We start from the raw sequence: 20,655 nt of genomic DNA, 5'->3' as shown, positions 1-20,655 counted from the left end.
TCCCTGCAGCAGTGTTTGCCTGGTTCTTGCTACGGGTAGTGAAATGTGTAACTAGGGTTGAGCCATCAGGAGATGGGGTGTGGAGAGAGAGGCAGTCATAGGCCAGCAGTCTTCCTTAGTGTGTCATGGGACAACATGGTTGCCTGATAATTGGGATCTACTGTGTGATTATAGAGATGCTCTGAGATCAGTTAAAGGGTTAGAGCAAAACCTTCAGTTTCTGAGATTACCATGTATAATCAAAAGTATTGACAAGCTGTTGCAGAGATTGCCTGGCCAGTGGTGTATGTGGCAAGAAATGCATCTGAGGCTGGAATGGGAGGTCCGCAGACTTTGTTTGTGTGGAAGTAGGAATTAGAAGAAGAAGCATAGTGTGGCCACCATTCTCTGTATTATTCTCCTTTAGCAGTTGAGTTAGAAAAAGCAGAGGATGAGATGACTGTCTTGGATTTCTTGTCCTTATGGCTTGGAGAAACAGAAAAGAGTGTACAAGTGCTGAGCAGCACTTGGAACCCATGGGAGGCTTAGGAGAATGAGGTGGAAGGGAGCATGGTAGAGATGATAGACAATGGCACTCGAGTCCAACCTTTAATAGAAAAGAAGCAATCCTAAGTGAGGTTGCAGCCTTTATGGTCCAGTACAAGACGCTGTGGTAATCAGGGCATACTCAGCGCCTTAACTGCTTGAATCGGGGAAGACTTTATGTTTCTTCATTTTATTGAAAAATAGATTTTTTTCTCACATAATATATTCTGAGTATGGTTTCCCTTCCCTCTGTTCCTACTTCCTCCTCTCCTCCCTTCCCATTCAGATTCACCTCCTTTCTGTACCTTATTAGAAAACAAACAAGCATCTAAGGAATAACAATATAATAATATAATATAATAATATAAAATAAAACGAGCACATAGGAACTGAAACAAACACACAGAAGGAAAAGAGCTCAAGAGAAGGCATAAGACACAGAGACCCAACTATCCACACACTCAGGAATACCTGAAAAACACTAAGCTGGAAGTCATAATATATACACAAAGGGCCTGTAGGGTAAAAAGAGAGAAGAACAAATATATGTAAAATGAAATAAAGATAAATAAAATACAATTGAAAAAAAGAAAAGTCCCATCATAGCATTATGAGACAGGGAACCTCTAAAGATACCATTGAGTTTGTTTTCGGAAGGCCCTCTATTGATAAGCATGCAGCCTGCCCTTAAGAGTAGTTAGTTTCCTCAGGGAGAGTCCTTGGGAAGAAACTAAATTTTCATTTGCACATGGTTATGAATTTGAGATTGCTTCTGGGTTAGGGATGGGGTATGTGTCTACATCTACTTTTAGCTTTAGGACCCCATCTGGTGCAGAAGCCTGCAGGTCCTGTGCAAGCTGCCTCAGTCTCTGGGAGTTCATGTGTGTGTGGATTATGTTGATTTAGAGGGTGTTGTTCTGTTGGTTCCCTCCATCCCCTCTGTCTATTACTCTCTTTCTGCTTCTTCTTTTCTGGGATTCCCTGACCCCTAAGGAGAGGGATTTGATGGAGGCATCCCGTTTAAGGCTGAATGTTCCAAAGTCTCTAACTCTCTGTCTAGTGTCTGGCTGTGGGTCTCTGTATTTGTTCTCATCTGCCCCAAGAAGAAGATTCTCTGATGACGACTGATTTATGAGTATTGCTGAATGTTATTAGCAGTCATTTTATTGCTATTTTTAGTTTTAGAACAGTAGCATTTGGTTTTCCCCTAGGTCTCTGGGCTATCTAGTCTCAGGTCCTCGGTCACTCAAGCAGGTTCCATCTCATAAAGTGGGCCTTAAGTCAAATCAGATATTGTTTGGTTATTCCCAAAACTTTGTGCCACCATTGCCCTAATACATCTTGCAGGCAGGACATCATTATAAGTCAAAGGGCTTGTTGACGTTTCTCCTTTGGTAGTTTGCAGAGTATCTTCCTCTAGCGAAGACCCTAGCATGTAGGGTGATAACTCTATGTAGGCACCAGCCCAGCTTCTCCATGTTCAGTGAGTTGTGTAGGTATCGTCTTTAGTAAAGGGCCTTGTTATCAGCTTGTGGAGAGCAACAGCCTGGGTTACTTGGGGGTCCCCATGGGACCCCTTTGGCCAGCATCTCAGTCAGATGAAATTCAGTTCCTGGTCTTGAAAGCTTCATTTGCAGACAAGAGACGGCTAGTTGGGCTCTGCTTCTCTCATCATTTGGCAATTTCCTGTACTTTCATATATGTGTTTATTTTAGGAAACTTCTACTGTATTTCCGCATCATCCCTACAATGACTCTTAATTTTAGCTTTGCTCTCATATTCCCTCCCTGTTCACCTCTTCTTTCCCTGCTCAATCCTTCCATCCCCAGATGGTCTTCCAGCCCCCCAGAGAGAAGACAGGGTGGAGGAACAGGAAAAACCACATGGCCTTTCTGTAAGATGCCCATTACATACCCTGTAGGTGTGGTCTTGAGCTTCTCTGGGGGAGGAGCCACTGTTTTGAGGGCTTTCTGAGACTGGACAGGGTTTGTAGTGGTGGTGTTGGAGGTGAGGAGGAGCTCCATCCAAACATTATTTATTTTCCCCAAATCTACTATTCTATATGTATACCTAACCTCTGTGGTTCTATGGATTGTGGCTTAGTTATCATTTACTTAAAAGCTAGTGTCCACTTGTAAGTGAATACATGTTACATTTGTCTTTCTTGGTCTGGGTTACCTTACTCAAGATTTTTTTTTCTAGTTCCATCTATTTACCTGTAAATTTCATCATCATCATCATCATCATCATCATCATCATCATCATCATCATCATCATCTCTCTCTCTCTCTCTCTTTCTTTTTTTAAAGTGGGTGATGCTGGATGGTGGTGGCACATGCCTTTAATCCCAGCACTTGGGAGGCAGAGGCAAATGGATCTCTGTGAGTTCAAGGTCAGCCTGGTCTACAAGAGCTAGTTCCAGGACAGGCTCCAAAGCTACAGAGAAACCCTATCTCGAAAAAATAAGACCAGTAAATAAATAAATAAATAAAATGGCTGAGTAATACTCTGTTATATAAATTAATACATTTTCTTTATCCATTCTTTTGTTGAGGAATATCTAGGTTGTTTCCAATTTCTAGATATTATGAATAGAGCACCAGTGAACATGGCTGAGCAGTTGTCTCTGTAGTAGGATGAAGTATTCTTTGAGTATGTGCCCAATAGTGGTACAGCTAGATCCTGAGGTAGATTGATTGCTATCTTCCTGAGGAATCGCCATAGTAGCTGTACAAGTTTGCCCTTCCATCAGCAATGGAGGAGTGTTTCAAATTGTGGAAGACTTTTAAATAAGCAATGGAAGAGCCTGTCACCCATATGGTTATAGGATGTGGGCGTGTGCGGAATCAATCTGGTTTGTAGAGGCAGGAAAAAATCAGCAACGTAATAACACACCCCTCTTTAAGATATAAGCTGTGCAAACCAAGACACTAGGAGGAAAATCAGTGCCTCATGAATTTGCTTAGAAGTGCCATCAAGAACACTTAAATCCACTGTATGAGGTCATCATAAACATCCAGGAGCAGAAGACAGTAGAGAAAGAACAGATATTACTGAGGGAACAGGGAATCAGAGAAACAGTTTTGGTTCTCAGTTCACTGAGTTAGATAGAACTATAGTCACAGGAGAGTTAAAAAAAATTATTCAGCAAGAATCTCAAAACTGGTATGAAGCTTTAGTGTCATTGTTGAGTCCCATTATGAGACATGATCTTTATGAAGTAGATAAGGTGTGGCAGACCTGAATGATCTAGACAGGTATGTGAATGGAGTTTGTGACATGCTAAAGCATTTGAGAGGGGACGAGGTATGTTTGTTACTTTTCTGTTGCTGCAATAAAACACCATGACCAAGGAAACTCAGAAAAGAGTTTATTCTGGCTTACAGTTTTAGAGAGATAATGCTTATCGCAGAGAAACAAGGCAGCAAGTGGCAGACATGGCAGCAGGAACCGGATGCTGAGATGCTCACATCTTGAGCTGTAAGCACTAAACAGAGAGGACAAATTAGAACTAGGCAAGGCTTTTCAAATTTCAAAGCTTACTTCTAGTGATATACTGCCTTCAACAAGGCTGTACCACCTAAACCTCATCAATATTCTAATGCCCAAGATTGCAAGGGCACATTCTTCATTAAAAACACCACATTCCACTCCCTGGCCCACATGGGCTTGTAGCCAAATCGTAATACAAAATGCATCCAGTACAATGGTATAAGTAGCTATAGTCTTTCACAGTTTTATTACTGTTTAATAGTCCAAAGTTCTTCCTAAACTCAAAGGGATCACTTAATTGTAAGCCCCTGTAAAAACAAACAAACAAAAAACAAAACAAAAAGAAAAAAGCCAAAAAACCCAAATAACCTATGTGGTGATTTGAAAGAAAATCACCCCCAAAGAGTGGCACTTTAAGAGGTATGGACTTGTTGGAGTGGGTGTGGCCTTGGAGTAGGTATGGCCTTGTTGGAGAAGTATATCACTATGGGGTGGGCTTTGAGGCCTCCTATGCTCAAACTATGCCCTGTGTCACAGTCCACTTCCTGTTGCCTGTGGATCAAGACATAGAACTCTCAGCTCTTCCCTGATCGCTAAGGAGTTTGAGCATGACCTTAAGTGTCTTTTGGCCATCACCTTAGAACCTTCATCTGGCGATAGATGGAGATAGAGACAGAGACCCACATTGGAGCACTGGACTGAGCTCCCAAGGTTCAAATGAGGGAGAACATGAGCAAGGGAGTCAGGACCGCGAGGGGTGCGTCCACCCACTGAGACAGTGGGGAGCTCACCAAGGCCAGTGGGACTGGGACTGAATAAGCATGGGATGAAACTGGACTCTCTGAACATGGCGGACAATGAAGGCTGATGAGAAGCCAAGGACAATGGCACTAGGTTTCATTTCATTTCATTCAGCATCTTTTAGCTGAAGCATCGTCCCAGGTTCCCCTTTTCACTCCCACATTAGGCATCACTATTTCTCCCTGCTGGCAGAGCAGGGTGGAGTCAGTGGCCTCACCCCAGCCAGCAGAGCAGGCTATTAAGAGTACCCAGGCTACTCTGGTGTGATGCCTTGGGAGTGCTGAGGATTGATGCCTTCCTGCTGGCTCTCAAGAACAGAACTAAGACGACCTTTTCTCCACTTCCACTCTTTTTCCTGGGTTCACCCTCTGGAAAGAAGGGAGGTCTGGGAGGCCGCAAAGGGGGCAGTGTCTGAAGGGCACAGAAAAACACACAGGAAAGCTTGGCTGACAAGCTAGTTTTAGGGACAGCGCCGAACGGTCATTTATCAATGAATCACAGCTCAGAGACATGGCATTAGCTTTAAGAGGTCATTGGTGAGATTCTCATGCTCCAGTGGTTAGCCCCACACCCATGCACATGTGGGCAACACTAACTGAACTTACTGGGTTATTAAAAAATAAAAGATGCGAAATTGGGTGGGAGCATGAAGGGCGTAATATGGGATCTGGGAGAAGTTGGAGGAGAAAAATGGGATCATATTTCATTGTGTATGTGCATGGAACGATCAAGAATAAATGGGAGGAAGTCATAGGAAAACAATACTGACTTCTCCGCCTTCGTTAAAGGCTCCATCCTCTCTGGGGATTATACCTGAGAGGAAGGATGTGCCATACATTTGGCCCCAGGTGAACCAATTGTAGAGTGGAGGAAAAAGAACCCCTCTCTTACTGCCACGCCCTATCCTTCAGGAATGCTTCAGGACATCTCTGTATCAACTCTCTTCCATCCTCACGTGTTCATATTTACTCTGGACTATCAGACAGGCGCAGACACCAAGCAGATCACTCCGAGTCCACCTGGACTGGGAGCTTAGCCCCCCCTGCACCCTGCACAGTTGCCAACGCGTGGCTGTCAGAGGAGACGCAGTCCGCCAGGGGCGCCTCGGGGTGGAAAGGGAGCCAACCTTTGGCAGTCAAGGGGTGCGGATCCCCGAGGATCTCTGCCTGGCCCGCTGGGATGGGCTCTGTCTCCTCTGCTTTGGCGCGGTCCCGCAACACCGTTGTGCAGCCGAGATCATCGCCACTGCAGCCCGAAGTGCCGCTCTCTGCTCGCAAAGACTCCAAAACCCAGAGGCTGGGACTCCGGTTCCAAGACTCGTCCGGACCTCCGGCAGCTTGGGAGCGGCCGGCAGCCAGGCCCAGCCCAGAAGCTCCCCAGAAGTTGGAGGTTGCGGAGCTGTCCCCGGTGCTGAAGAGTTTGCCGACTATGTCTCAGTCCTCCTGCTCAGCCGGTGAGTTTCCCGGATAGCTCCTTCCTGGAGACCCGGCCAGTGTGAACCAGCTTTTGCCTTCGGGGACAATAACGGGTTCTATCTTCCAACATTGTCTCACTTTTCTTATCTTCTTGCCCATGATTTCTTTTCCAAGTCAAAATTTATTTCTGGTTTAGAAAGGGTTATTTCAGGACTGTCCATTCTTTCATAGGGGTTTAAACGCAGAGGGGAAGACAGTAACACCCTAAGGACCTCCTTTCTTAGCTTTGCATCTGCATCAGCACCTTGGGGATAAGTCTTTCTTGCCACAGGACAAAAGAAGAGTTAAGCATTCCTTACTGTCGCCTTCTACAGGGGAATCAGGAAGTAACCAGGAAATTTCTGCTGGTCTAAGACTGAGTTTCAGGTGTGAAGGATACCAGTGTATGGGTGGGGAGGACTTTTTTTGGATAGGCAGTGAGTGAGAAGTAAAATGCTCACACAAAAGTCTGGACTCGGATGTGAATCTAAGTTTCTGCCCGTGGCTATTTTTTGTGATTTTGAGTTAGACATCTTCTAAGCAACAGTTTATTTATCTGTGATATTGAGATGACATCATGGTCATTTCACCAGTTTGTTGTAATTTACTGCAAATAGAACTTTGTCAATGGTAGAATGCTATGCAAATATTCAGTATTATACAGGCACTAAATCTACCTTTCAGCGGAAAGCAAAAGGAAGCCTACTTTGAACTTTTTAGTTCAAGATAGGATCTATTGAACCAGACCAGGTCTTTTATTTGTATAACAGGAGTAAAATTCCTTAGTTGATCAGTAAAAACAGCAACTCCCAAAGTGGTGCTAAATTCATGTGCTTGCTCTTTTGTTTTGAATACTCACTGATGTTGCTTGCAAGTTTTCAGGGATTCAGTAGATTAAGTGTGCAGTATTGGTTCTGTTAACAAAGACGAGGCTAAGGGAGAGGAGCCTGGTTTACATTCCAAACCACTGAGAGCTAAGGATACATCCATGCTTATGTTCTTAAGCATTTTCTTATAAAATATCGTCATTGGCCACATTAGCTTTAATCTTTTCCAAGCAATCTTTTCACGGAAAGAGGATACATACACATTGTCCTGAAGGGAGGATTTATCATTGTGAATGTATTTATGGATGTTTTCTCCACCTGCAGGATGTAGTTTAGTGTTCGCATGGAAATAAAAGTAGATTAGGAGACAGGACACTTGGGGTCTGCCAAGATTAGCATCCCAGGACAGGTATTTATTCCCCAAGGTTATAGGATGTTGTTTTGAAATGAGTACAGACCTGTCTGCATTGTCTCCTATGCTGTGAAACTTAAGGAAGTATTGGGGGGTAAAAATGGCCTGAAAAGTATAAACATTGTGCAAAAGTGAGACATTATAAAGGTATTTAGAGCTATTTTCTAACATGTGAACACATATTTAGCTTTTATACACTGTGCCCCGGTTTGTGCCTTATTTACATAAGACGAAGTTTGGGTTTCCTTTGGGGAACTCTTTAATACTAGCTTTTAGAGGTATCACTTGAATCACAAACATATGTATCCATGAATAGAAATTACTGTGTTTTTTCTTATACTTTTGCTGGATTGTTTGGGTGCTGTGATTAACTTGCATATTATAATGCCATAAAGCAAATTTTTAGGAATTTGCATTGAATTCATTTATGTTCTAGAGCCCATTAGTATCTTTAACTTTTTATTGCTTAAGAATAGTTTTTCCAATTCTTGCATTTTTATTTCATGAAGAATATGCCCATTTGAAATGGTCTTTTGAGTTTCAGGTCACTTAAGATTCTTAAGCAAAAGCAAAGTTAATAGATTTCTATTTTTCAAAGAAAGGTATGGGCCAGACATGTCTTGTCCCCCCCCCTCTCCTGAGCCAGGGTCTCACTATGTAGCCCAAGCTATCCTGGAACTCACAGAGATCTTCCTGCCTCAATCTCCCAAGTACTGGGATTATAGGCATGTGCCACCAAGCCTAGTGGCATATGCCTTTAATTCTAGCTCATAGGAGGCAGAGGCAGACACAGGCAGATTTCTGTGAATTTGAGGCCACCCTTGTCTACACAGCAATGTAGCAAGTTCCATGCTGAAAGGGCAACATAGTGAGAACCTTCCTAAAAAATATAATAAAAGAAGAAGAGGAGAAGGAGAAATAGAAAGAGGAGGACAAGGAAGAGGAGAAGGAGGAGGAAGAGGACAGACATATCTTTGAAGTGCAGTTGGTTTACATAACTAGGCTGTGAACCTTACCTCTGTAAGGATGTGGTGCATTTGCCTCCATACTGTTAGATTGCCCTTTGGTGGAATTGCATTAGATTTCATTAGAAATTTATAATATTTGGGCAAAGTATATAGAATTTGTGAACTCCAGGAGTACATTAGCTTGGTATGCTGAATCCTAAGGACTTATGTGTGTGAGACACACTGATAAGTGCTAATGTGCCACGTGATGATTTGCATCGCCATTTTACAGAAGAAGATGGTAAGGAGAGCCGGCTAACTAGACATGTAGCTAGCAAACTTAGAGCAAGAATCGAGTCTCGGGAAGTCCCTAGGGAATATATTCATTTCTCTGTGCTGATGTCTTAGATTCTGTGTGTTTAGCTCCCACTTACGACTCCTGTAGTTTCCTGCTTAGTGGCATGTTTGGAAAGTTTTGTCTTAGTTGTGAGGAAGGAAAACAATGGTGAGAGCTTTGGAGCAAGTGGAAAGTGTGGGCAGAAGAATGTCAGAACATTAAGGGAGAAAGGGTCACCGTGGGAATTACTGAAGTGGTAATTAAAAGCCATGGACCTTAGGGGAGGGTTAAACTTGGGATGCAGGGGCAGCTGAGCCTCTGAGACTTGTTTCATTTAGTATAGTGATGGTCTCCTACTCCTTTCTCATTTTATGGTAAAGATTCAACAAGATAAGTTGTCAAAGTTCAAATGGGGACCTGGCATATAGTAAACATAGTGCTTCAGTATTTATTACTTATAGCTGATATGTGTACCCATGCTTGTCTATGAAGAGGGCAAAGCAGGAAGTCTGGTGTCTTCTTCCATTGCTCTTCACATTACCTGGAAGAGGGGTCTCTGGCTAAAGCAGAAGTTCACAGTTTGAGCTAGGCTGGCTGCCAATGAGCAGTTGGTATACAACTGCTTTGGCCTCCTCCATTGTTGGGGTTACAGGAAGGCACAACCATGTCTAACTTTGCACATGGGCTCTGGGGATTTGAACTCAGTGTCTCATGCTTGTAGAGCATTGCTTTTGCCTGCTAAGTACCAAACGTGGGTGTTTGATCTATTTGTTTTGGGGTCAAAGCACAATCCATTTTCAATGAAAATTTGTCTCGGAATAAACAACTAACAAAAGAAAATAAAAAGCTTCCCTCAGATATCTGAAGTGCTCAGGTCCTTATGGCTGATTATCAGGAGCTCCTAGCTTTTATTAGAAACTTCTCTGGATGAGTAGGCATTTTGATACTATTGGTGAAATTCATTTTATTAAGATTAATAATCTGTGTATTCCCATTGGAGGTCTTTAACATGTTTATTATTTCCATTCATCAATATTTGGTCGTGTTGCTTCAACATTTGCATGGGTTGTAAGTGCTAAATCTTTCTTTCTTCCATGTCTTCCCCCATCCTTCCCTCGGCTCCTTCCTGGCATGGAACAAAGGGCCTTGCACATGTCTGACAAGTGCTCTACCACTAAGTTACATCCCGTAACTAAGCTCTCGACGTATTGAATAAGTACAACCAAAGGGTTGGGTGATGGCTCAGTGGGTTAGAGTATCTTTGTTTGCAAGCATTAGGACCTGAGTTTGAATCCCCAGTAGTCATAAGCTGGGCGTGGCTACATATACCTCTAACCTCAGTATTAGGGTAGAGACATGTGAGGAAGAGTTCTTTGGCCAACTAGCCTAGCTGAAAAGTTGAACTTTCTGTTTGACAAAAGACCCCCCAAAGACAAAATACCCATGGTCTTGTGTCCAGGCAATAGGCAGAGGATAATAGAGGAAAGCATCCAAAGTTATGCTGTGATTGTATGCATGCGTGCTTACGTAAAAATGTGTGCATTCAATGATCTCTCTCTCTCTCTCTCTCTCTCTCTCTCTCTCTCTCTCTCTCTCACACACACACACACACACACAGAAAAAGAGAGATTGAGAGAGAGAGAGACCACCACACACACACACAAACCACAAACAGACACCCACACACAGACACCCACAGATGAACAGACAGACACACACACACACACAGAGAGAGAGAGAGAGAGAGAGAGAGAGAGAGAGAGAGAGAGAGAGAGAGGAGAGAGAGAGAGGAGAGAGAGAGAACCAGTATTTTTCAAGTTGCAGTCTTGAAGCATTGTGTTGTAGAGATTTTGATTGCTCCCTGGCTTCCGTCTGTATCTTTTGTGATACCTGAGGAAATTACTGCTGTGTGCTTCTGTCTAGGTTCTCTCAGGCATTGGGATCTGTGGCTCTCACCTGGAAAGACAATTCCAGAATTTCAGGCTGGTGGTTATGGAACAGGACTGGGGTACTAGTATGTGAATCAGCTCTCAGGTGATTCTATCCCCTCCTACGTGTGTATTACAATCACTTGATAACAACATCGCTGGGTCACTCTCGGATTTCTTGTTTGTAAGATGAGCAGCCCGAGAATCTGCATGTCTGACAAGCTCCCAGACAGACATTTTATTGCTGATACTCAGATGGTCACACTTTGAAAACCAGTGGTGGAGATGACCTGAAGGGCAGTGTTAGCCAGGGCTGTGGTGTTAACAGCGTGAATCCTCGCTCTGAGAGCTGCGTAGATGCTCTGGAATCAGGGAAGTTGCTCTCATTCCTTTACCTCCCCAGCCCCTTAGCAACCACTCTCGTGCCATTTTCTAATATGTCAGAGTAATTATGAACCTTCACCAGTCAAGCTTTTATCCTGGGATTAATTTTTTTTTGGTAATTTTCAGCTGAATTAGGAAGACTGACTAATGTGAAAATAGAACAGGACGCTCGTCACTTGAAGTGGTGGGTGGCTGGGTAGGTGGCTGCATCCAAGGGCTGTCATCATCAACACTCGGGGCATCTCTTGAAGTGCGTCCCTGTTCTCAGTTAATTTAAACAGACAGGAGCAAACTTCTAAGGTTTAGGCCAGCGACAGGTGACACTGATGAGGCCCGGTAAGGACAAGGACATGTGAAAAGCAGATGGTAGGCTCCTGGACCTCCAGGGGCGGCCTTCCCAGCTTTCTTCCTCCCCCGTGGGTGCTCAGTCCCTGAATCAGAGTCCTATCACAGTCGAGAAGTCTCTGCACCATTTTTCATGATTCTCTCCACTGGTAGCTACTAGCCATTTCTTCCAGAGTCAGACTCAGCCTAGAACAGAGGGTACCAAGTTTCTTAGCCCTGGCCACAAGAGATGCATTTGTTCTTTTTGGGTGAACAACTTGGGGGAAGGAATGCTTGTGATCTGTACTGTACTAATTGTGTAAGAGACACTGAGCTGTTTCCTTATCATCTTACCGTCATAATTTCCTGAATATAAGGAACAGATGACTGTTATCCTGGTTATTTTTGTCAATTTGACACAAGCTACAATTATCCTGAAAGAAAAACTTCAGTTGAGAAAAAGTCTCCATCAGGGGCCTGTAGGCAAACCTGTGGGGGTATTTTCTTTTATTTCTTAAACTTTCTTTTTATTTGCTCTTTGTGTCTCTCACATCATGCACCTTGATCCCATTTATTTCCCATCCCCGTGTCTCCATCCTCTGCCCTTGCGACCCCTTCCTCCAGATAAAATTTAAGGGAAAAAAGAAAAATGAAAGGAAAAAAAAGGGAAAAAATTCTTGTCATGGAAGCTGTAGTGTGACACAGTGAGTCACGCAGTAAACCCTTTTGTCTATCTTTACTTGTAAGCGTTCATTGCAAAGAGTCATTGGTCTGGTTTGAGGCCTCTGCTTTCTGCTACACGAAGGATGCTGGGCCCTCACTGGAACTCCACTCGGTTATCCTGTTGCTAATCTGTGTTGTGGAAATTCTGCAGCTTTGGGTCTGCAGGACCAGTCCCTTCACACGGGGTGGTTATTGGGGTGGGCTGGACTCATAACCCTGCTTCTGGGCCTGGGTAGTCGCTTGCAGGGTTGTTCAGCCCGCCAGCTCTCCCTTTTGCTCACCACCAGGGTGAGCTCTCCTGCATTGTCTTGGTGAGTTCACTCTTTGCCAGATAAGCAAGGGGTGGGGCTGTGTCCTCAGCTCGGCTCTCCCTTCAGGGCCTGCTCTACTGTGCTGCCCAGGTGTGGCTTCAGGACCACTCTCCGGAGGGGGCAGCAAATGAGGGGTAGGGCGAGTTCTCCTGCTCCTAGGACTTCAGGGCCAGCTCTCCCACTAGCCTCAGGCATTGATTGATGGGGCAGAGGGCATTTCTCCCCCACCACATGACAGATGAGTAATGGGGACAGCTCTCCCATGCTCTTAACTTTGGGGCTCGCTCACCCACCCTTTCACCAACAGAATTGCTCTGTTGTGCTGCCCAGGCAAGGTGCAGGGCCTGCTGTTCTGAGTTTCGCAGCTGGTAACAGGCAGGGAAGGGCAGCTCTCCAGCTCTTCTATCCTAAGGGCCAGCTCCTCTCCCACCTGAATCAGGTATTGATTGGTGGGGATGGAGGCATCTCTCCTGTTGGGGTATTTTCTTGATTAATGATTAATGTGGGAGGGCCCAACTCACTGTGGGTGGTACCATTCCTGGCCAGGTAGTCTTGGGTTATAAAAGAAAGCAGGCTGAGCAAGCCGTAAGGAACAAGTAAGTAGCACTCCATCATGGTCCCTGCTTCACTTCCTGCCATCAGATTGCTGCCTTGAGTTCCTGCCCTGACTTCTCTTCATGATGGACTAGAAACTGTAAACTGAAATAAACCTTTTCCTCTCCAAGTTGCTTTTGAACCGTGTTTTTATCACAGCAACAGAAAATAAGCTAAGACAGGTATATTTTCTCCTTTCATACAGGGGATTTAAGTAAACTTTTTGTTCATTACTCATTACTTACTTTCCTAGACCACTTGCAGCTCGTTGGGCATTCAGGAGTGTCATTACTAATTCTTCTTCACAGTGTGTTTCCAGAGAAAGGAATTCTGCAGACTTGTCTGGAATTATGGAGGCTTTGATACTCCTTGGTTCTCTGGAACAACTGCCCGGAGTCTTTATTTGGGAAATGTTTGGAACTCACCAAAATGAGTTATATATAGGTGCTTGGCACATGCCACCAGCATGGTCGTCAGTTCATATAGTTATTACATGAAGACTCCTCAGTGGGAACCAAGCAGTAAGCACAGCAAGGCAGCCAGGAGGGGTCACAGAGCAGCGGTTCTCAACCTAGGGACACTGGATCAAAGTTGGGGGGACTGAAACTAATGAACAAATATTCCAGGGAACCAATGTGTTCTCTGCTTGAATTAGCACTTCTTAGACACTGTGTCCACTCTCCACTACCTGAACCTAGGTAAAAGAAATGAAAAGGAAAAACATTTCTAGCAAGTCCCTAATCTTAGTTGATTTTAAATAAATAATGAGTTTAATGGTTAGTTTTCCTATTATTTGAACAACTACAATTTTACTTGAACTCCACAAGCCATTGAGATGGTACTGTTGTGATCCAATTTTAGAAACGAAGAAGTTTAGGTGGGAACCAGCTGAGATTACACAGCAGTAAATCTGAACTAATATCAGTGTGCAGATCCCTGATGCTGGGGCCTCTGCCTACATCTCTGCACTGGCTTTAGAACGTGAGTTCCCAGACTGAAGGAAGCATCCTGCTGGCATGTGTGTAAGTGGTGAAGGCCTGCGGTTTTTCTTTCCAGTAAAGAAAAAATATGACCAAGTGAGGTGGTTTGAAAAGGAACGGCCTCAATAGGCTTTTGTATTTGAATACTTGGTAACCAGATACTGCCAGCTGGTTGAAAGAGTTAGAAGGATTAGGAGGTGTGGCCTTGTTGGAGTAGGAAGTATGCCACTAGGGGTGTGCGTTGAGATTTCAAGCGCCTAAGAAGCACCCCCATCTCTGTCTCTGAATCATGATATAGAACTCTCTGCCACTTCTCCAGTGCCATGTCTTCTTGTATCCCTTCACGGCAATAGAACAGTGACTAAGACACCAAATTACTAAGTATTCTCCCAGAGGAAAGGCGCTGAAGTCCAGAGCTGCTGTCTTCAGGAAGGTTGGGAATGTTCTCTGTCCCTGGTCATACTGGTATAGAGTCTAGATTGGCAATTGCCTGCCATGACCTCTGAGACCTCCAGTGTACATGCATGTCTCCTCAGAGGGCTGGATCTGTGGGAAGCTGCCAGTGGGATGTCCCCTTTCACCCCAATGCTTGCTCTCCCGATGGAGTTGGGAGGATCCCTGAGGAGCTGCTCTTTTGTACCTTCTCTTATACTTTCTCTACATTTACCATTTTCCAGAAATCCCTCTTAGTTACACCTATCTGAATTAAATGCCCTAGAATGTACTAGAAAGATGTTAATTTGTACATATGAATTTTCAGGGGTGAAGGGAGAGCCTTCTACTATCTGAACGCTCACCAGGCTGGGCCGACAATAGACCAAACAATAGAAGAAGGTAAAAGATTTTATTTCACATAAGTGGGAACAGTCACAGAAATGTGATTACCCGGTAGCCCAGTGAGCACGAGATACTTCTATACCCTTCTCATAGGAGAGAGGCACATGGGGACCATGACAGTTTTGAGGGGTAACAAATGATCTTAGGCAAATGACGGATGGCTGGCGGCCACCACCAAGCCTGACAGTTTGAGTTCCATCTCCAGATCCCACATGGTAGAAGGAGGAACCCATCTTCCATAAGCTGTCCTTTGACATTTTTGTGTGTGTGTGTGTGCACGCGCACGCGAGTGCACGTATATATACACATGCACACAATCAGTAAAGTTTATTGAAAAAGCTTTGCAACTGACTCGCTTTAAAACAAAACTCTGCTTGCCATTTTCTGAGAGTCCAGCTGGAACTAGGTTTTACTTTGCCTGGGTTTCTGCTGTGCATAGCTTCGTGGGTCATCTCTGGACCTTCCTGATTTGATGCCTGTGCCACAAAACTGGCAATGCCCACCTGGAGCCTTTGTTTGTAGTTGGTTGGAACCAAGAAAGACCCAGTTGTCCATGGAGCTTTGCTCCTGGTGGCATTTGCGGTTTATGGGAGGCAGAGCCTTGTCCTTTCTGGCATACAGGCAGGCTCAGTCTGCATCGAGGGAGGAAGCAGCATTTAAAAGTACTCTTGTTCTTCTGAGCACTGCCAGTGTGTTGGCTGTGACAGCCAGGGATGGGGTGGGGGTTTCAGTCTAGCTTCCCCCTGTGATTTTTTATTACATTGACCACAAGTCACCCTTGATCTCTCCCAGGGGCACCCTCTGTGGTTTTTCATCCCTCTTCCTCTTCCACTGCCAAACTATTCCAATGCAATATGCCAAACTATGTAGAGCAGTGATTTCTGAGTGGATATTTTAGCTTGACTACCCTTGTCCAGGCACTTTGTGTTTTCAAAGACTGTCCAGACACCATCCAAGTCTGAGCTGTTCTACCTTGTACCTTCCCTCCTTCCCACCGGTCTCACTGATCTTCAAAGCCTGACTCTCATTCCATGCTACCTACTGTTACACTGAAAAGAGAATATAGACTGTGTGAGGACCAGAGATCGGTGAGGAGCCAAGGGTGAGGCTGGCTGAAGAAAAGAAACATATTGTTTACTTACACATTAGAATAATGTAAATGATGGACCACATCAAAACACCATGCCAATAGTTGTTAGAATACCCACAGTTTCTAATGTACACCCGGGGAAGGAGGTGACCAGAAGTCCTCAACTTTCCCCTGAATATAAATTCTCAGGTCATTTCAAAAAACACTGTGAAGCCCCATCCCATAGGAAGCCCAAAAGGTGGTTCCTGGAAGAGCCTCCTATCTCAGATCAAAGATATCCAATGTTCCTGCTGGCAAGGAAATCGGCTCCGGTCACATCACAGTGCCTGGCCATGTGTCTACCTGTATACCCCATCAGCTCTCAGGCTCTGCTTGAAGGCATGTCAAACCAGACAACACCTGGAAGGCCCTGGAATGGAGCATGAAGAGCTTGCTGGCCTGTCTATTCTGGAGCCGAGCCCCGGTCCTTCTGCTCTGCTCCTTAGAGCTAGCCTCCGCCCGCATCAGGGTGGAAGAATTTTATCTTCTGCAGGGATTTATGCCCAGCACATGGCCTTGGAGATGACTAGGCTGTACGTTGGGTGGCCTGAGTTCTCGCTTTTTCCATTGTATCACCTTTTCCACAGCCATACTAATTGAGGGCTCTCGGGGGAGAAAGGAAGCCGGCGGTTATGCTCCCAGCCCTCTTCTGGGCTATAAACCATGTTTTGCTCTTGTCAATCGTGGGCCTTGCGCTCCTCAGGGTCTGGTAAAGGGAAGTATGGAGTGACAGGTAAATGAGGGCCCCAGGCCTCGCCTGTGCTCAGTGCTGCTTCTAAAATTGTCTGCCAATGAAATGACCCCTCATACAACCAGGTCTCCTTTTTCCTTCTTGAGAAAATTCTTCAAAAATATAAATCTTTTTCTGTGATATGATCTTACTACATGCCCAAGTTGACATCAAACCCATAATCTTTCCACCCCAGCCTCTGAATGAATGCTGGGATTGATCCCAAACTGTTTTTTTGTCTGTTTTAATATATAAATCTTGAGGAGAGTAGGAAAAATACATGCTTATTCTTTATATTTATTTTAGTAGTTTTCTTACAAGTATCTAAAAATCTTGTGTTGAAGAGAATACATTAATTTAGGATATAACTTTCAGTTCTAGACATGTGTGTTAGTGACTGGTGTCACTGTCTTTAGGAATGCCATTTGGAGTCATCTTCCTCAGTGTCCAAATTGTTTGTAGTGTAGCACTTTTAGAACATGAATAATTTGGTTATTGGGGATTTTATAAGGTAAGTACTGGTGACTGTACAGGTGTCAGCCTGCAGTTCACTGTGAAACTTGAATTTCTTCTCCATTGGGAAGCAGTGACTTGATGAGAATTCAAGAATAAGGTGAAAGTCCCTCTTTTCTGAGGATCGTTTTTGCTCTAAATTCACTAGCGTGGTTACAATTAGTATTTCATATGAATTGAAAATGTATTTATATATAATAATACATTACATAAACTGGTTAATGCAAAATGCAACAAATAAATTATTAAAATATGCTGTGTATTATCACTTATACTACAACATATTAAGTATGTTATATATTATCAGACAATGATTATATACTGTAATAAGAATATTAAGATTTTATATAGTAATTAGGTACTATACAAATGCACTAAAATAATATAATAAAAGTTTCTGGCAAAAATGTCGAACAGCCAGCTGTAGTGACTCATACTTGTGGGATAAACTGAAGAAGCAGAGGCAGGAGGATCTGACTTTGAGGGCAGATTGGGCTCTACCGTAGACATGGAGAGCTCACTGAACAAAGCTGATGTCCTGAGTTCCATTCCTAGGACTCAGGTAAAGGTGGAAGGAAAGAACCAACTCCACAAAGAGCTGTACTCTGACCTCCACACCACAGCGTTTGAGCCCACACACAACACCAATTACACCGCACAGTAATAGTAGCGTGTTCACCAACATAGGCCAGCGGAAACAGTGAAACACTAGCACTTGCCAGGTGAAGCCAGTGCTGTGGCGTCTCGCTAGACAGCATGCCAGGTGTGTCTAGGCACAGATGCTCATGTATGTGTCTCGTTCTCTTCTATCTCACAACACATACTAGTTTATAATGTAGTGCTTTTCACTCTTAGTTTGTGGGACTTTTCATATGAAAGGAAGTATGGTGGTTGTGTATCATTAGTGTAATAGCTGCTTCTCTGTGTACATAGTATAGTTTCCTCTATTCCAGTTGGTAGTTTTAGGGGTTGCTTCCAGTTTTCTTGTCCTAAAAACAATTCATAATATTTTGAGTTGTAGTTTTAATAACCTTCTCTAATCTTACTCAAGATTATAAAGCCTGTGTTTCTTCTGTATTTCTCTACTCCTAAATACATTATTTTTGTTAAGTGAGATAAAGTAATATTACTATCGTAATATAATAATGCATGCACACATATTTGTTTCTTTTGTTTCTTTGTTTCTTTGTTTCTTTTTTCTTCTCCCTTCCTTCCTTCCTTCCTACCTTCCTTCCTTCCTTCCTTCCTTCCTTCCTTCCTTCCTTCCTTCCTTCCTTCCTTCCTTCCTTCCTTCCTTCCTTCCTTCCTTTTTGACCTGTTTTCCAGGCTGGTCTCGAACTGACTGTGTAGCAGAAGATATCTTTGAGCTCCTAATCCTCGGCTTCCACCTCCTGAGTGCTGGGGTTACTGGTGTACACCACAAGCCCACATTTTTGTACCAGTTTAAATGCCCAGGGCAGCAACACGGAGCACACCCACCTGGTTGCCCAGCTGTCACCACTGCCACTACAGGGCTCTCATCTTCTGTCCTGACACTCTCTATCCATCACGTGCTGTCTCGGTTCCCCTCCCGAAATCCCTAACACCTGCCACTCTTTCATCTGTGAGTTTGAGTACACCAAGTCCTGCATATGAACACTGTGCCCATAAGGTTCATCCATGCAATACGTGTTAGAATTGTTTTACTAAAAATGTTATTGCTAAAAATTAAAAACATAGAGCAAAATGGAAAGAATTTTCTAGCAAGCACTCACTCCCCTGCTCATTACCTAGCTATTACCATTAATGTTTTCCTGTGTGGTACTTACATTGTTATATATGTATTTACCTGTTCCTCTTCACTCACCTTATTTTGGCATCTTTAAAAGCAAATTCAGACACCATACATCTCCTGCAAAGAGCCTACATACATGCTGCTAAATTTGATATTTGTTGACCTTTTTTGTGATTTGATGAAAAATTTATCTTATATGGCAAACTGTGAAAAAACTTAAACCAAAGTTACATTTGTTCAGTTTTAAGAAATGCTCCATCATTCCAGATTCTCCTTCATGGCTCTTCTTCAAAGTCTATCCTATTTCCATCCTTACAGACATCATGGCAAATTCAAGCAGGGAGCAGAAACTGGTGGGTGGTTCATGGCAGGCAGGGAAAAGCAGTACAGGCCACTTGCCTCTGTCCTGCCCTTGCAGTTTATCTTCCTCCTGGCCAGTCAAGCTTTGGAAAATCTACTTCTTTATTTACACAAAATACCGCTACATTCTTTATTTTCTTCCTCAGAGATTTGCTGGCTGCATTTGTTTGTTTAGCTTTTGCTTCCCACATGAATCTTGAGTTAATTTTGTTATTTCAAAATACAGAAAGAAAATGAATTCAGGATATTTATTTGGGTTATGATAATTTAAACAGCCCTGTGTCCCCGTCAGGGATATATTCTTAAAGAAACATTGTTCCATAGTGTTATTTATCCATAGACATTTGTCATGGTTATTCTTTCAAAAGTATTCTTTCCTTTTTACATATTGTGAAGAAAGTGGTGGGTTCTGGTTTTCAAACTATTTGAAATTGACTTCATATTTTTTCTATTTACCATTGAATTTTTTTCTCTAATTTATAAAGTAGTTTTCTGTATGTATTGCCTTGCTTTTCATATGCGTAACTATATCACACTCATAGTTTTATACACACGTGTACACACATGCATACATGCACCCTTATACGCACACGCACAGATATCTGTACACATGTTGAAGCCTAAAGTTGAAGTCAGAGGTCATCCTTGATTGTGTTTCACTTCCTTTATTGAGAAGGATCTCTTGCTGAACCCAGAGCTTGTCAATTCTGTCTGGTCTAGCTAGCTAGCTTGCTCTAGGAGTCCTGGTCTCTGCCTCCCAGATGTAGGGATTATAGATCAGTTCTGGATATCTGAATTCTAATCCTTATGCCTGAATTCACCAAATCATCTCCCCAGTCCTGTTATATCAAACTCACTAAGCATCCCTGTTCCACATTTTTAATTCCAGATTTTTGTTCTTCTGATTTCTTATCTAGTTGCATATATAGCTGGATTCTTCTCATCTCTGGGACTAGGTTATATAGTAATAGCAAGAGTAAGGCTTCTTATTTGTGTTTATCAAGATGCTGTATGTGTCCACGTACATAAAGTACATATAAAAGAGAATACATGTGGTCTGTGTTATGGGATATAGTACCATGTAAACGATGCATGTGTGCCATTGCCTGCATATATGTTCATCTTTACTGTATGCTTATCTACTTCATAATAAAATTTAAGGAATTTTTCAAAGATTTCTATTTTGTGTTTTTTTAATGAAGACAGGGTTAGCCGGGCGGTGGTGGCACACACCTTTAATCCCAGCACTCGGGAGGCAGAGGCAGGCGGATCT

General features: G+C 43.4%; 1 protein-coding gene across 1 annotated transcript in view; it reads left to right on the top strand.

The window, feature by feature from the left end:
- Positions 1–5,997: 5,997 nt before the first annotated feature.
- The window catches only part of Pde1c (phosphodiesterase 1C), a 514,105-nt gene continuing 499,447 nt past the window's right edge, over positions 5,998–20,655 (top strand). The window contains exon 1 of the mRNA XM_075955073.1: positions 5,998–6,271. Coding sequence (XP_075811188.1) covers positions 5,998–6,271 — 274 coding nt within the window. The remainder of the gene's footprint in view (positions 6,272–20,655) is intronic.

This window comes from Microtus pennsylvanicus, chromosome 21, assembly GCF_037038515.1.
Source record: "Microtus pennsylvanicus isolate mMicPen1 chromosome 21, mMicPen1.hap1, whole genome shotgun sequence".
Lineage (NCBI taxonomy): Eukaryota > Metazoa > Chordata > Mammalia > Rodentia > Cricetidae > Microtus > Microtus pennsylvanicus.
The sequence above is the reverse complement of the archived record's forward strand: the minus strand, read 5'-3'. Positions and strand labels throughout refer to the sequence as shown.